Source organism: Camelus dromedarius, chromosome 12 (assembly GCF_036321535.1).
Source record: "Camelus dromedarius isolate mCamDro1 chromosome 12, mCamDro1.pat, whole genome shotgun sequence".
Classification (NCBI taxonomy): domain Eukaryota; kingdom Metazoa; phylum Chordata; class Mammalia; order Artiodactyla; family Camelidae; genus Camelus; species Camelus dromedarius.
Genome location: NC_087447.1, coordinates 28,621,428 through 28,639,359, shown reverse-complemented (window position 1 = coordinate 28,639,359; position 17,932 = coordinate 28,621,428). Strand labels below are relative to the sequence as shown.

Below are 17,932 nucleotides of genomic sequence, written 5' to 3'. Positions count from 1 at the left end.
ACTATTCATTAACTGTGCCTCAGACAACTTATCTGACCCTTTCTAAACCTCCTGTTTCCCCTCTGTAAAATAGTGATAATCATAGTAACTTGGCTCAGAGTGCAGTTTGGACAGTCACATTCAATTAACTAAATGTGTGTGTGTGTGTGTGTATGTGTGTGTATTTATGCCTAGGTATAAAATGAATGAGTAACACAAAAAAAATGTTTAGCACCGTGTTTTGCATAAAATAAACAAGAAATAAATGTACATACATTTGTTACTACTCTCCATTCCTGTTGCCAGTTCAAGGTCTTGTGTTCTCTTACCCGGATTACCTCTGTATTCTCACACCCTAACTTCCATCTGATATTGGCAGTTATATTATTTTTTGTGCTTAAAAAAAGAAGTCCTCAAAGCTCTTCAGTGTCTAGTAAATATGGTGCAAATTACTTATCGCGGCCTTTTAGGACTGATGCAGTTTGACTTCACATTACCTTTCCTGCATTACTTCCTGGTTTGTCCATCTTACAGCAGTGTTACTGTGAGGATTAAGACAGGGAACAAATATCACAACAGATAACACACTATCTGGAGCATACATGAAAGCTGTTCATTTTTCCATTTCTGTTTTCTCCCTTTTTCTCCTTTCCACCCTCTTCTTTTTAATAAATCCTGGATTCCAGTCAACCTTACTCTTCCTTATATCTGACATATCCTTTCCTATGTCTTTGCCTTTGTTAAGATCTAATTCTCCTTGTTCTTATTTATTTATGTAGCAGCTATTTGTTGATTATATTTCATGTGTTACTGTTTGGCACCAGGGACACAAATATCTGGGGCATCTTTCAGAGGTTATTCTAGAAAGAAGGAACAGTATATTGAAGATACTAAGACCTCCAGGCTGAAAGCTACATGAGAGTAAGACCCATGCCTATTTTGGCCTGCTACTGTACTTTCAACTCTTGGAATAGTTGGAATACAGCTAAAGATGTATTGGATTCTCTTAACTGTTTGAGAATAAAATTTGAGAGACATGGAAAGGCAAAGGGAGAGGAGGCATAAGACAGCTTGTTATGCTTGATAATTATATGTACTCCTGTATGGCTAGAGAATACATTGTGAAGTTCATGTCTGGGAGTAGTGGGATAACGTTGGAAAGAAATGTAAAGGCCAGAATATGAAGACTAGTGTCCATTTTTCCCAGAAGTTTGGACTCTTATCGTGTAGTTGTGGAGAGCCTGTGATGAAGTTTAAATAAGAATGTCACATGCTACAATTTTATTTTAGAAAGGATATCCTGTTAACAGTGTAGCAAGAAGAATTAGAATTGAGATTAGAGGCATGGATATGAGTTATTATGAGCAATAATAAAGCAAAGAAATATGGGGGCCTGAGTTAAAAAATAGGAGTGGAAAGATTTAAGAGATAATTTTTATGGAAAATCAACAGGACTTGGTATCTAATTTGATTTGGAGAATATGGAGAGTGAGAAGAAAGTGTGAGTAATTAAAATTAGTATGTTTTTTTACTCCTGGTAAAATGTTTTATATATATATATATATATGCACACACACACACACACACACACACACACACACACACACACACACACACACACTTCTTATATTGTTGATTTCTCTTTACTAGTTGTTACTTCTGTACATGTCTAAATTCTCTTACCAAACTGGAAGGCCCATAAGTTATTATCTTTGTATTACCTCATATGGCCTTATCTTACTGAATGTTCAGTAAATATACAGATTATTAATTAATGCCGTGCATTTTAATTCATTTACCTCCTGAAAAAAATCTAGAAAGTTAAGTACATGCCTGAGACATTTTAGTATTTCAAAATGAAACCAGTTAGAAATAGGTGATTTAACTAAAATTTTTTCAGAAGACTAATTCTAAAAACTTAGAATTAGTAATTGCCAGAAAGGAAAATATTCATAGGAAGAAATTTTAAAGTGAAATCAGGTCATATTGTTTCCAAATTCAGATAAGAACTTACTTAAAAAATTTGCACAGGTTGGAAATGACTAATCAACATTAGTTAAACAAAATTGGAAGATCTGCCCTTGAACTGTTCATGGCTAAAAATGTTTTCATGTCCAATTTTAACAGCGTTGTTCCAGTGTGAAAATTTCAATGATTAGAAGTCTTAGATTGGGGAAAAAATCAATTAAGTAACTATTTATGCAGGATGATCTTGGGCAAATCCCTTGATTCCTGTCAGTCTTCCCCCTTCAAAGAGCAGCCTTAGCTGTCTTAAAGGATATCACTTTTGAGAGATATGAAAGGGTAATGCTAGATAGAGTCTAGAAAAAGCAGTATGTAACGATGGAATTAAACTTGGGTTATTTCTGTGGGTACTTCTAGGTTTAATCATCCATGAGTCTATGATTTTAAGTTAATTTTTTTGTTTTTAATTTCAAGATCAATTTGAAAAGTAACTTAAGAAGTGAGTCTTCACCAGTTGTTACACATAGTGGACAGACATTTTTTTCTAGCCCACATATAAAACATAATTGTCTTTGGAATTTAATTCAACAGATTTATCATCATAAAGTCTTAAGAAAATTAAAATGGTAGAACAGTGACTGCTTTTAGCTGTGTTAGAGGCTTAAGGTGCAGAGTTCCCACTTGTACCTATCTTTGTAACAAGAAAAAAATACATTTTCAAAGAATAATTGGGTTTTTCTTTTCAGTGTGATTATTATGGGGGAGTATTATGAGTTGAAGTGGAAGGAGCAGAGATCTGGGTTTTAATATTAGCTTTGCCCTCAACTAGTTACCTCCTACCCTCTTTCGCCCTATGTCTCCTAATAAGTGAAATGAGGAGGTGGCATAGTCTGTTATATCCCTCCGAGCTCTGAAAGTCTGTATCTGTATCCTGTCCGTATCAGATCCACAGCCGTAGCTCAACTTTTCAAGTGTGACTCATCTTGGGGAAAAGTAGAATCTAATCCTTTCTATGATATTTAGAAGACCATGGGGATAAAATGTCATTTAGTTGTTTTGATTAAAAGAGCTAACCTAAAATAAGAGATGTTCATCTTCTTATTTCAAATGTAAAGGAGACTGATCAGCAAATAAAAACATGATGCTATAGATTTATATAATTACAGATCATTATTAATGTTCTGAAAAAGTTCTCTTCACTAATGACAGTGATATTAGGAATACATTGATATTGAATGACTTTAAAGTTGGGCATCTTATGACTATTTTATGTGATCTTATCATAATGAGTCTTATATGTTGAGGAGTATTTCTGAATTCATATGCACAAATGAGTGTTGCTGTCTTTATCGTAGTTCCATTGGGAGACTGAGCTCATTTTTTGTATCACATCATTAAATATATACTTAACACCTACTACCATATTAAACTGGAGGCAAAGTTGGAGAATTGTGATGAATTTTCTTCCTCAAATGATAGGATTTTTTTTCCCTTTAAATCCCTTTCATTTTGATTCTGATCCCCAGTGTCCCTGTGCTGAGAAATCATCAATTCACTTATCCCCCAGACCCCACACACCATCCAGAGCTATGCAGAGGCCCTGCATCTTCTTACTCACCTCATGCCACACTTAGTTACCCTAAGATGCCTTTTGTTTTAACCTGCTTAGACCCTCTACGACCAAAGGTTCTACTTCTGTATTACAGAGAGGATGGAAATCTCTGGTAGCACTGGGAATCCCATGATTGAGCGTCCATCCTCCTTTAGTTCATCATCTAGCCAGCTGTTCTGAGATCTTATCACCTGTCAGTCACTTCACTGGTCCTACACCTTTCTGGAATTTGTTCATGTTTTCCTTCTCTCTTTTACCCAATTTCAAAGAAATCTCTCTTTTCCTTAAAGACACCACCTACCCAGAGTAACTAGCATTCTCTCTTTCTGAACTTTGTTGTTGTTTTGTAACTAAAAGGTACAAAAGTGATTGTTTTCAAATGACAGGAAAGATAGAAAGTTTTTTTTTCTTTCTTCTATGCAAAAATCCTCAAAGAATATACATTCTAAAGCTCTGAATACCTAGGCAGCTGCTTAAAAGAGAAGAGGAAGAGAGAGACATATATACATATCTCAAGCGTTAACCTGCTGCATAAAGATAAAGAAAGAACTTGGTTTTCAAGAGCCTAAATTCCAATGGGAATGAGTCATCTATAAAACATTAAACTTTTCTTGCATAATTTTTGTAAAGCCATCTCTGCCATGATTCTTTCTTATACCATCCACTTTGTTTTCTTATTTTTTTCTTTCACTCCTTCACTCCCCTCTTCTCTTTCATTTTTTTTTTCAGGAAGAGCACAGAATTCAGAGTTGGTGAGACCTTGTTTAGAATTCTCTTTCCCTCACTTACTAGTAATACGATCTTTTAAGGCACATTATCTCTCTGCACCTGACTTTTCTATTTGTAAAAATGGGGATAATGCCATTTGTTCATATGCTCTTACAGAGCTTTTGTTAGACCAAGTAGGAAAACATTAATGCTTGGAAACCATAAAGCAGTGTGCAAATATAGGCTTTATTGATTTAATGCAGAGGCAGAGTGGTGCCAGAAAGAACACAGGTTTTAGAGCCCAATACACCTATATTCAATTCCTGCCTTCTGCCACTTACTAGCTTAGTGTAATCTTAGTTTCTGTGTAGGTAAAATTTACTAACATCTACTCAGTGGTTATAAGGAAGAAATAAGATAATCTTTATAAACCTCTCAGGTAAACAGGGTCATATTTTATCCCCATTTCTTAGACAAAGCATCCGAAGCTCAGAGAATTAAACTGAGTTGGACAGAGTTATACAAGTGATAAGTGAAATTACCAGAAAAATCTCTTCGTATCAAATATGAGTTTGGCTTTTTAAATGAATTATATCAGATAATTTCAAAGAAAGAGTTCCAGATATAGTTGGAGCATAAGCTATACACTTGAATATATGCATAGTTGAGACTCATAAAAGGATTGTTTTGAAACATTCAGATTTATTTATTCTTATGCTTTTGTTAAACAAAAAATTTGTCCAGTTCCTTATTTTATTATCAACTTGTACAAATTAAAAGATGCGCTCTTATGTCAAGTTAAGGACCCAGGAGAAAGGAAGCTGTAATTGGCTCCCTTTCAGTTGCAGTGCTGAGTGACTCACAAGGCCTAGAGGTCTCTTACTATATTCGATGGGCAGTGTATATTAGAATTTAAAAACTGAAAATCGATGGCTCTAATCACCTATTAACCTGGGACATTTGGTGGGGTTCACTTCTAGTTTCATAAGTCCCATTTGTTTCCCACTTTTTGCTTTGTGTTCCACCTGACTGGTAATAATAGATTATTTTTTTCCTATGGAAACTTCCTTGATTGTCAGTACATTTCCAAGGTCATAATCATGATATATAAAAAATAATCATGTAAATTATAAGCATCATCTCATATTTTCCAGAATATTTTTAATAATGAGGATTTTTCTTTTTAAATATTGATTGGGACTTTCCTGGCTTGGGATAAGGTAATCATATGTAAATTATTTTATTTGATATACTCTTAGTTTAAATCCAGGGTTATACAATTGAGGCATAACAAGAAGTTTATAGTTTTGCCTGGCAAAGTTCTTTATTTAAATTAGGCTAAGCCTCTAGCAATTTTAAAACTAAGGTAAGCTATGGTGGAAGATTTTTACCTGTTCATAGATGCATAAAATAAGTGTATAGACCAGGAAAGGAAATTATTTGATCTTGAGAATATACTCCTAACATCCATACAAATAATAAGACTTTAAATGTTGTTTTAAAGTTACTGCTTAAAAAGGTAAAAAAATATGTGTAGCCATAACTTTTGTGCGGACAGTAATAGAAGTGCAAGGTTAAGTTATGCTAACACATTTATGTTAAAAAGCAGTGCTTGTCCATTTTTACCACATTTACATCTCTCCTTTATTTTACATCCCTCCTCTTCTCACTTTTGATCAGAAGATTTTCTCCCATATTATTCTTTGAATAACAGGCTAACTTTTCTGAGGACCTGATCAGAGGATGGACTCAGCATGGTAGCTGTAACAAAAAAATCAAAGCACAATTGTGCCTTGTCTCTGACCATTCTCCCCTGAAATACATTATAACATTCAGAGCAGGGAAATGTTCACATCCATTATAGGAATTTCCTTTGTGCAATGTACACATGAACTTTTTAAAAATTATATGTTTAAATATGTTTAACAGTCTGGCTTATAGTGTGTTATTTGTCATAGTATTCAATGTTATTGGAATAATTGTTTTTATTTTCATCAGAGCAGTAAAGCTTATTGAGAGGGCACATTCAACTAAGAGCATAACTTTGAGGGTTTGTGCTGAGTGTCTTGACTTCCAAACTAGCTACAATCAACTGCTTTGTTCACACATATATTTCTCATGGTCCAGGTCTGGTTTCTTGCTCAAATGTGACCTATTTTTTTTTAAAATAGTGTGGCCAAATGATATAGCCGAGAAATAGATTCAGATCCAATTAAGTTTATTTTGTATCTAGAGTGATCCAGGCATTTAAATATACATATTCTCAAACATCATATCCTGTTGTCCTGGCAAATCTTTCCCTCTCAAAAGTGTCTCGATTTAGATGAGAAACTGTATGTCACCTTATCAGTTATGTAGGTATTGGGGTATCTTCCAGACTTTCTTTTTCTTTTTAAACTCTGGAGAAGTCTAAAGACACTATAATTTTACGTGACCTTTCCTAAGTTCCATAGCTGCTTAGTGGCAGAGCTAGAATTTACCCCAGGTGTTTTACCTTAAGCCTAGGGCTTTTTCCAGTTCTGATTTGTTAATTTGTCTATTTTTTCAGGTTAGATTTTTAAAGACCTGTCCTGGGACTATTGTTAGGTATAATCTCTCTTGTGCACACACGCTCTAGCTCTCTCTGTATTTTTGAATATCTTTATGTTTAATGTTAAGCATTTATAGAACTTGAGGTAATTCAGCCACACTAATTGTAAACTACCTCCAAATGATGAGAAATTGTTGGAAATATTATTAGCCAGGTGCTTGAAAGCATTATTAAAAAGCTAACAACACAACACTGTGGCCAGTTTGACCTTATGGAGGGAAATATAAATTTCGTCTTGAATTGTCCAGCTTGTGCCGGAGATTATCATTTTCTGATACTCTGGCAGATTCTCTTGGATTGATCATTCATAATTGATTCACATCTCATGTATAACAAACCAAACTCTAGGCAAAACAATTGTAATTGTTTTTCTGTTTGCTATCAGCTCTGAATAGGATTATGTGTATCTAGAAATTAAGGTAGCTGGCAAGAGTAAATTTTGTTCATGCTAAGTGGTAATTTTCTTTTTCTATGTTGGCTAGTTTTTTCTAGATATGACATTTGGTTCAGGAGGACATACAAAAGCCATCTTGCAGAAGGAGTCAGATATTACTCTGTATGCCTTAGACAGAGACCCAGCAGCTTATGCAATAGCTGAACAGCTTTCAAAATTCTATCCGTAAGTAATGCTCTTGTATAATTATTTCATTTTGGTGCTATTACAGAGTTTGGTTTACCATCTTGGAATTTGTCCTCTCTTATTTGATGTGCTTCACTAAGTATTTCTGCCTTTTTTTCTGCAAAATAATTAATGTACATGGTATTTTTAGAACCACTTAAAATAATATTACTACATTTATTCCTTGTGAATTAGTAAATATTAATACAAAAGTGATTTTTGGCTAAAATTTGAAGATGTGTTGAAATCCATCCATGAATAATATTTTGACAAATAACCCATAGTTTAAAAATAATTTTAAGGTATTTTATGAGTTACAGTTACCACAGATTTAGTGGAGTAAATTTGTAAGAATTCTGCAGAAGTAGAACTTTTACAAAATATAAAATATTATCTTCCTGAGTGGTAAAAGCATCTTCCTTTGAAGAAAAAATCCGAATTAGTAAGTTACATCCTTATGCTGTATTGTTTAAAAGTAATCAGCCTGAATAAGAAAAATGTCTTGAAAATTAAGACGATTATTTCCAAATATGTAAAGGGTTATTTTCTGGAATCGGGACTTGTTCTATTCTCTCAAGCTCCAGAGACTGAAATCAACAAAATAGATGAAAATTTTAGAGGTAAATTTTGACTTGATGTGAACTAGAGTTTTTTACTAGTTGTAACTGTCGAACAATAGAAAGATTTCTTTCATGAAGTAGCAGAACTATAACCATAGAAAGGTTTAATCACAGACTAAAGGTAGAAAGTTGGATTACTAATCTAAGAATAGTTTTTCAGCTTCTCTCAGGTCCCAGACTCTTTGTAAATCTATCAGTGTGATGAATTCTCCCAATAAAAATGTAAATAAACATACCAAGGTTTTTGTTAGCAAGATCACAGGGTTTATGGGGTACCTAAAAACTATTTAACATTAGGTTCTTTTTTTATAAGAAAATATGAGGATGTAGTTTTATGACCTGGTACTAACTTTTTTCTTTAAATCTTTCTGTCATTTTAAGCAGTCCAACTTAGATGCACCTTCTTTAAAAAGATCTTGTACTAGGGCATTCATATTTGTGAAACATCTTAGGAGTTCACTTGATTATGACCTGAACATTTATAGAATGTGTATAAGTCTCCATTAAATTTCACTATCATAGAAAAAATTGATTTTTTCTTAGATGTTATTGTTTCTGAAGGCAGTGATTCCCAAGGTATCTCATTCCTTCAAACACCTTACTTTCTCAAATGGAGCTTATAATTTATCAGTTTTATCAGGTGCAATTTTTTACCTAACAGGAATCTTGAGACTCTGTATTCTCTTTTCAGTTTACACATGTGGAAACTATTAGCTACATATATTAAATGATTTGCTAAAAGACATACATCTCTTAATAGAGGCAGATTTAGGATGTATTTTACCCATTACCGAATAATCTCATTTTATTAAACTATACTACTTATCTCAAATCTTACTGAGACTTCTTTAGTTCAAAATAATTCTTTTGCCTAATTTAATAAATTAATTAAAGAGTAATGAAATAAATCAATATAAAGCAGGAAGAAGGAGTTAATACAGATAACAGCTCAAATCAAAGAAAATGAAAACAGACAAAGAAAGGATAAAGGATAAAAATATCCCAAGTGATCATTCTTTGAAAAGGACAAAATCCCTTTTCAGCCTGATTGTTAAAGGAAACAGAGAGCAAAAATATAATGATTAAGATTGAGAGAGAAGACCCAGTCATAGACAAGATAAATTATAAGATATTATAACTGCAATTCTGTGGCAACATATAAAATCTAGATGCAGTGAATTATGTCCTAGCAAAATATAAATTATTAAAATTGACTCAATAATTATAAAACTTCCATAAGTTATTATCATAAAAGAGATTAGAAAGGTAACTAAAGTACATAGAAAAATGCACTATGACCAGATTTGCAATTGTTATTTAGCTCTTAAAGAGTAAGAAAGAATTTACCTGATCATGGTAAATATGGAAAGCTGTTAAAGTTCATTGTATACTGAATCCAGTATCTTTTTAATGTCTAATCCTGCTAGCATGTAAGAAAAAAGAAAAAGTCCAACATCACTGAAGATATAAATGCAAAATTCAAAGTATAATAGCATATCTAATTCACACATTATTTAATTATTTAATTGAAAGAGTGATACCTATGACCTATTAGGATTTTATACAGGAATACAGGAATGGCTCCATATCAGTCAATCAATGGTTGATAAGCATCACAATTATCAACTAGCTATTCTTATTAAAATCTCTAAGTTAAAAGGGAATATAAATAAACTGCTTAAATACACATATCCTATAACCAAGGGCAAATGGCAATTATTTTCTCAAAAGGTGAAATACTGTAACAATCTAAGTCAAAATCAGGTTGTAAGTATGGATTAACTTCTATAAGTGTTTTAATCAATATTTTGGAAAGTCTAGCAGATGTAATTAAGAAACTAAAACAAAAAGTTAAAATAGTCTCTTTTTTATAATGATTTGACTCAGTACTTAAAAACCCAAAAGGACTTATAAAATTACTAAGATGATACAATAAGATGGTTCGATAAACAAGTAAAATCTACTCAAATAGTATTTACCTAGAAAAGGAAATGGGAAAAAATATTCCATTCTTAAAAGTACCTAAAACTATATAAATATTTAATAATTTAACAAGAAAGACATAATTCCAAGTAAAGATAATTATATATATATATTCTATATAATTTTATTGAAAGACATACAAGATCTGAACGAAAAAGAAAACATATTTGTTTAGGGGTAAAATGGATTAGAATTATTAAAAAGCCAGTTTTCCACACTTGCATATATGCATTTATTGTACTTCCAGGAAGTGTCTTAATTGATTTCACCTTAACTGATGTGTGTGTGTGTTTTTTAATTTGGATAATATACTCTTGAGTACATATGGGGGAAGTGACAAGGTCTTTTGAGAAAAAGAAAAAAATGAGAAGAACTTGCCTCACCAGATTTCAGATCATGCTATAAAGTTACCATAATGAAATCAATATGGTATTGGCATAAGACAAGGCAAGTAGATTAGTGGAGGAGAGAATCCAGATATGAATTCTACTATATAAAAGGATTTAGTAGAAGATAAAGATATTTTAATTCATTGAGAAAATAGTGCATTATTAAATAAATGGTGTTGGTATAATGCCTGTCAAACTTGAAGAAAATAAAATGGATCCCTATTATAATTCAGATTCAAAAATAATTTCCAGATAGAGTAAAAATGTATGAAAAATTAAAAATAAAATCCCTATAAGAAAATTGAAGAGATTATGTATATACATATATATACACACAGTCTAAGGGTAGGAAACTGTCTTAGTTGTGATGAGAAATCATAAATCTATAAAAGTAAATAATAGAAATATCTATTTATATAAAAAATTTTAAAATATATGGCAAAAGTAGTATGGTAAAATTTCTAAACAGTTAACTTAGAAAAGAAATATTGGTAGTATAAAAGATAGGAAAAGGATTAATATTATAGAGGAGGAAAAATATCTTTTTTCTCTACCCTTCTAAGTACTCAGCTGGGATCCCTGATAGAAGACAGATTAACAAGAGAAAAACATATAAATTCAAATTTTACATGACACAGGAGACTTCATAAGGAAATGAGGGCTCAAAGACACAGCTAAACCAGATCATTTTTATATTAGATCTGATGAAGAGTGGAAAGTTATGGAAAATTATGATAGGACAAAGGGTATGAGCTAAGTCACCTAGGGAAAATTTTGCAAGCCCCATTTAATCAGATGCCTCTAGTCTCTTCATTTTCAGAGATAAGAAGGTTTCCTTCTTTTGGGTGTAGGGAGGGCCTCTCTCACAGGAGGGTCTTATGACCTGCTTTAAGGAAAGGTCAGAAAGTTCTTCCTGCATGTGCTGTTTCTCAAATTCCTTCAGTTTAAAAAATATTCAGTATGCCAAGGTACCATATATTTGAGGTAGCTTGTCCTGAACCCCATCAATGTTTATCATATAGGAAGAGTTCTTTCAAAATTGATAAGACAACAAAATCCTATATGAAAAATGGGTAAAGGATAGAAGGGCCAATCATATAAAGTTAAGGTATGAAAAGGTGCTTCACATAAGTAGCAGTGAGGAGGGGAATGAAATTAAAATAGTAATGATATAATAATTTATACTTAACAGACTGGAAGGACAATAATTTTGAAAGTGAAGATATGGGAAAAAAGATACTTACCCATTTTTCATGAATCTCTTTTATTATTGAAAAAAATACATAACCTCCTTAGAATCTATCCCATCCAAATAAAAGAATCAGTATATAAGGAAACATTCTTAGACTTACTACAGACTTTGTGTGTTTGTGTATATATATATATAGTTTGTGTATATATATAGTCATGGTGAACTTGAGAAAGAAGAAATTAATGGCAGGAGGAAGTATGGAGAAAGAGAAAACAATGGTTAAAAGAAATAAACCGTGAGATTGTATGATCACATTTCTTCATATGTATGTGAAGTAGAAAATGCCAATTGATGCTATACATTATTTATAAATATCTATGTATACATTTATAAAAATACACGCAAGAAAGAAAAACACAAATTTGGGCTAGGGATTATTGCTGAAGATAATGGATAGATGGATGGATGGTTGGTTAGAAGGATAGACAGATTGATTATCTTCCTAAAAATACATATGTAATTACAACTTGTAGTAAAGTGCACAATAAAGGAAACCTTTTGTCATTTCAATGTGCATATCTTTTGAGGAAATATGGTTCTTTCTTTCTTTCTTTCATTTATTTATTTATTTTGCTGTTGTCAAAGAGGAGGCTGTGCTTCTCTTGAAAAAAATCTCATGTTCTTCACTCTGTCAAAAGTAAGTCAAAAATAGAAACTAACATTTTCACAGAAAACTAAGCAATTCATAGGAAGGCTGAATTTTAGGCTAACTGTTTTTAGCTCTTTCAGAAAAGATGACAGGTCAGATCACCTGTTGTTTGAAAACTGAAACTTTTTTCCATTGCCTCTGAAGACTGTACAAGAGGAAACACATTAAATTAGAGCAGTGGGGTGTTGGCTGACTTTTCACCACAGTGTAAGATGGATGTTGGAAGACAATTTTTTAAAACAATTTTTTTCTGAATTTAGGAATAATATGTGCTCTGTATACTAAGTTTAGAGAATATAGACATGTATAAAGAAAAAATGAAAATCATAATTGAGTCCATCATTTGACTGTAAGTTTAGACAGATTATAAAATATAATAATCTATTACTTTCAACAGTTTATAAAAGTAGATAAGCTTATTGGGACAAACTTATGCAGAAAACTATGAAGAAAAAAATTAAACTCACTTAGTAATTACCACTTTAGTAATAATGATTTTGTGTATTTCCTTCTTTTTAATTATTGATATTTCCTTATATTGTGTATGCTATTTCTTGCTTGAACTTTTTGAGTATTTTTGCTTTTTATACTTCTGAAATGTTGGAATATCTTGGCCAAGTTTAGAAAACCATTCTGATCAATTATATTAAATATATAATTAGTTTAGAAGGAATTGGTATCTTTAGTCTATATCTCAATCCAGAAGCATGATATATCTTTCGATTGATTACAGCATTTTGTTTCTTATTAATGTTTTTTCTTAATTAAAATGATAAAATATTGAAAAGCACTGAGAAGAAAATTAAAATAATTTATAATTTCACTACCAATATTAACAGTTTGGAATATTTTCCTTCTAAGTTTTTTGGTAATATATGCTTTCATACATATATACTTTTATAGCTTACAATATTTGATTCTACTTATACATTATCAGCACATTCGTATTTAATTAAATTACCTTAAAGAATAACTTTATTGGTGTAGAATATTTCCTTAATGTAATTATAACTTACATTTTTAGAATTCTAATTCTAATATAGCCTTATCCATATCCATATCGCTACTATTTTAATTCTTACTATTATTTTAGATGTACTTCCTATAAACAACAAATACCAGATATACTTTATGTAAACAAATCTGAGTATGTTTTCTGTAAAGGATAATTAAGTCAGATATGCTTGCTCTTTCTATGTTATCTTGCTTTATATTTTCTAGAAATTTTCTTTGTTATTTAAAATTTCTTTTGTCCATTTTACATGTATATGTATTTGTTTTTGACTTTTCTCTAGTGATTTGGATGACTTTTTAAATTTTTTAATTTACTACTGGCTGATGTTAGTGTTAAATTTTAAGATTAAAAGTATTTAAACTTTTTTTGTTAAATATGCAGAAAAAAATATTTATTGTTTAACAACCACATGTAAAGTGAAAATGTAATACTCTCATTTTTATTTCCCTTTCCTTTCTCACCCTCCTTCCTGCCTTTTAAAATATTATTTTGGATTTTAAACATTAATATCTACTGTTATGATAATTATTACTTAGCATTTGCATTGTTTATAACAGTCATGTCTAAAATAGTTATTTTACTTAAGTTGATTGAATTTGTTTCAATGCACTCCACTAGCCTTTTTATAATACTATAAACCCCATTTTTGGTTATTTATGTAGGCTCATTTCTCACCCAGTCGATTACATGTCGTTTTTCTATAAATATGCAAAAGAAAAGCATCTGTGCCTTTGTCTACCTGGGACTGTGTTACTAATGCTTTTTCATATGGGCAACAACTGATTTAGTGTAATATTCTGGGAGTTGTATAGATATTACTCTTTTTTTTCTAAAATGTAGTGTTGTGGAGAAGTCAGGTCAACCCACTGTATTTTTTCCTTTCCTGGGTAATCTGCTTCTCACTTCTTTCCATTATCAGGATGGATGCTTACTAGATATATTTCTTTGAATATTTTTGATATTCATAAATTTCACCAAGAAATATTACTAATTGGTCTCTTTTTATTATTTTTCCATATACTGTGTGAGTAATTTTGGTCTATTGATCAAGTCTTTTCTCCACAAAGAAGTTTTTGTGTTAGTTACTCCCCCGCTACTCTATTTTCTGTTTTTTAACCTGTGAGCACTTTTTCTTTGTTGATTGGAGTATTATCTGCCCCACACGTCCTTTATTTCTTTTTAGTGTTTTCCACTACTTTTGCTTTGCCCCAGTATTATAGGAATCTCTTCAAAGTTATTCTGTATGTTACAGATTTGATTTTCTACACTGTGACTTACGGTTTTTACTGCCTCTTAAGTTTTAATTCAACTATTGGAAGTTTTCTTTCCCTGTAACCTTACTTAATTCATCATGTTATTTTCTGTCAATTCCTTTTTATTTCCTCTTGTTCTATCATCTTGTTTTAATGTTTTATTTTATAGTCATCAGACCTGTCTTGAGATTTATGAAATCCAAAGTATACGCATTCTAAACTTTTAGTGTGTGTGTAATAAATCCTTTCAAAAGTATGCTTTTGCTCTGTATCTTGAGTACAGAGTTCTCCTTCTGTCTTCCAGAATCTCTTCATACACCCATCTTGGTTGTATATTTATTTATGTGTGTAGTTTTTACTGTTTGGGTAGATTCTCCTTTGAGATACTCATTGCTCAGTCATGTGGGCCTAGAATCTTCACTTCAGATTTTAAGCTAGAAAATTACTTGAGGTACATTGTCTCTTATTGCAAAAATTTTAGCATTTGGGATTCCTTTTCTAGGATCTGCCAATGGAAAGAGAGTTCTATTTTCTTTTTCTAACTGGAGAATTCAGTTCATAGAAGCTACTATTAACATAATGTATTACTTCTTGGCTCTTCTAGACTTCTCATACTAGAGAGATTCTTCATATCCAGGGCACGTTTTTACAGCACTTACCCACTTCTGCCCTCGCATTATATAATTATGATCCCTAAATAGATCAAATGATACAGGTATTTGTGGCTGGATATGAAGAGGTGATGGGATAAAATGGCCCCAGCATCTTCAGAGTATTCATATCTACACAGTTTAAATGATTCCTTCAAGTGCTCTCTTGTGTCTCTGAGCCAATGACTGTGAATGGAACAATCTTAACCTTTTAACTAACTAGCTTCACTCCCTTTAACCAAGATTTAATCTTATCTTTGGTAAGAAGAGGTATTTTTCCTGTATTCTGTCATCCATGAGGAACATTAAGTTATTAATACTATTTGAACTTCCACTGTTTTGCTTTTTTAAAGAGAAAATAAGTATCAGTAGCTGGCCTCCATCTTTTCTATTACAGTTTGTCCATGGTCATTAACTTGGAGATTTATAAGTACATTTACCTATATAATATGATCTATTCTAAATTACACATATATGTGATCCGTTCCAAGTTGTGCAGTCTGTTCTCTAGTGCTTGAATTTTACCATTTACCTTCTCTTTCTTTTCAGCCACTATTTATTATTTTTATTTTAATTCACACAGGAAACCTGGGTAAAGGCAAATCTAGACCTCATTTCTTCAGGCTTGTGGCTTGTGTTCTTTCTACCACACTAAAAAAAGAAAAAAAAATACATATATATATACATAAATAAGTAAAATAGCAATTTAGTCACATTCTCTAGCAGAGCCAGGACTAAAACCCAGGCATTTTGTCTCTAGGACCAATGTGAAAATCATGTAAAGGAATACACTATCTTAAATAGCCCTATCTCGTTAAAATTTAGACTGCAAGGATAAGATATGAAACATAGCTGTTCTTAATCTTACTAACCCATAGGAGGTCAGTTCTGCGATGTATCATCAAAGTGAAAGAATTTTTATAAATATAATAAACAAGCATGAAAAAAAGAAAACTTGGAAAAATTAACCAGATATTTTTAAACGATTCAAGATGTCACTTTTTCACTCTTTTTGATAATAAAAACATCACTAGAACAGGATATTGTATTTTGCCCCACTGAGTACTATTAAATATAACTTTTGTACCAGGGATATCAATCTTGCAAAATGAAGGTGTTTGGAGCGGAGGTCGGTGGTTGAAAGTACTTGGCTCTCTGGTTTGCTAAACACTTAGTTCCAAGGCTTTAGAAAACATGTATCGTACTAAGCAGTTTTCAGGAAGTCTGACAGTTCTAGTGGTTCTAAGGGGATTAGGACATACAGTCTGCGCCTTCACAGAGTTTACAATGAAGCAAAAATAGATAGCAAACAGATACTTTCACTATTTATTATTTAAATGCAGTTGTGATTATGGCTAAGAATGAATACAGTAAGTTTTAAGAGCAAATATGAGTATAGTATGTTTTAAGAGCAGTATGTTCTAATTTAGTTTAGAGCATCTGGAAAGACTACCTGAGTATGTGAATTCAAGTCAGAACTGCAAGACTAATGACTAATAGCTAGGTAAAGAGGAAGGGACGGTAGAGCAAGGGGGAGCACTTTTAGTAGTGAGAACAGTATTTAAAGATCTTCAGCAGGAAAGAGAATGTCATATTGAAGGGACTATAAAATGAGCAGTGTGAAGGGTTGATAGAGGGAGAGGAAAAGTGGCTAGGACTAGATCATACAGGACCTTGTTAAAGATTTTGGATGTTATCTTAAGAGCAATGGGAAGGCACCAGTATTTGAAACAGGAAACTGACACATTTGCATTTTTAAGGGATTATTCTGCCCACTACATGAAGAATGGGTTGGAGGAGAGTAAAACTGGAAAGGATTCAATAAGATTGTTTAGAAGGCTAGGAATTGCCACTCTACCTAAAAGCTGATGGTGATTGGGCCTTGAAGATTTTATTTTCCTGATCATCCTATTAGAATTTCTACTTTGCTTTAATGGTCCCTAGCTTCCTATTTTAATAGCATTCTAAAAGATTAAAATAATTCATTCCAAAGTAAAATTATGTTGCATGTTTATAGGTGAAATTGAAGTTAGTATTGTGACACTAAATTTTAAAAGAACCTTCAAGAATTCCTGACTCGGTCAGTATAAAGAAGACAAGGAATAAGTACATTGAATTCTGCCATTTTCCTGATTCCTGCAGAGTGTTTGAATTCTTACAGATGACTTTCAGTAATTTCCATTTCTCTAGAATCTACTCCACCTCTTCTTGTCTCTCTCTGGGAGAATGGCACCAACTGAGAAACATATATACATTCATTCATCCAGTGAATGAGTCCAGGCACTAGTCTTACTTAACTGTTTCCTTTCCGTCATCTCTTGTGTGTAATCAACAGTAAGGGCCTTTTAGCTCTCCCTCAAGTCTTGGCAGCTTTAATATTTGACCTTTCTTTTCCTTCTTTACTCTGAAGCTAGACTGCTTCTTTTATTTTAATACCAGCTATGATTCACTCACTGTAAAACTTTACTTGGATAAATTGCTTAACCTCTCTGTTTCTCAGTTTCCTCATCTCTAAGATGAGGATAATAATAGTACCTGTTTCCTAGGAATGTTTTGGAAATTAGCTTTAGAACACTGTTATGTCCTTTTAGTGAGTCATGAAATCATTGTATTGGGCCTTGATCAGCATTTTATAGAATGGAAAGGAA

General features: G+C 32.1%; 1 protein-coding gene across 5 annotated transcripts in view; it reads left to right on the top strand.

The window, feature by feature from the left end:
• METTL15 (methyltransferase 15, mitochondrial 12S rRNA N4-cytidine) overlaps window positions 1-17,932 on the top strand; it is a 201,026-nt gene that overhangs the window by 73,431 nt on the left and 109,663 nt on the right. For all 5 annotated transcript variants that reach the window (XM_064492485.1, XM_011000303.3, XM_064492484.1 and 2 more), the window contains one exon: window positions 7,337-7,473. In XM_064492485.1, coding sequence (XP_064348555.1) covers window positions 7,337-7,473 — 137 coding nt within the window. The remainder of the gene's footprint in view (window positions 1-7,336; window positions 7,474-17,932) is intronic.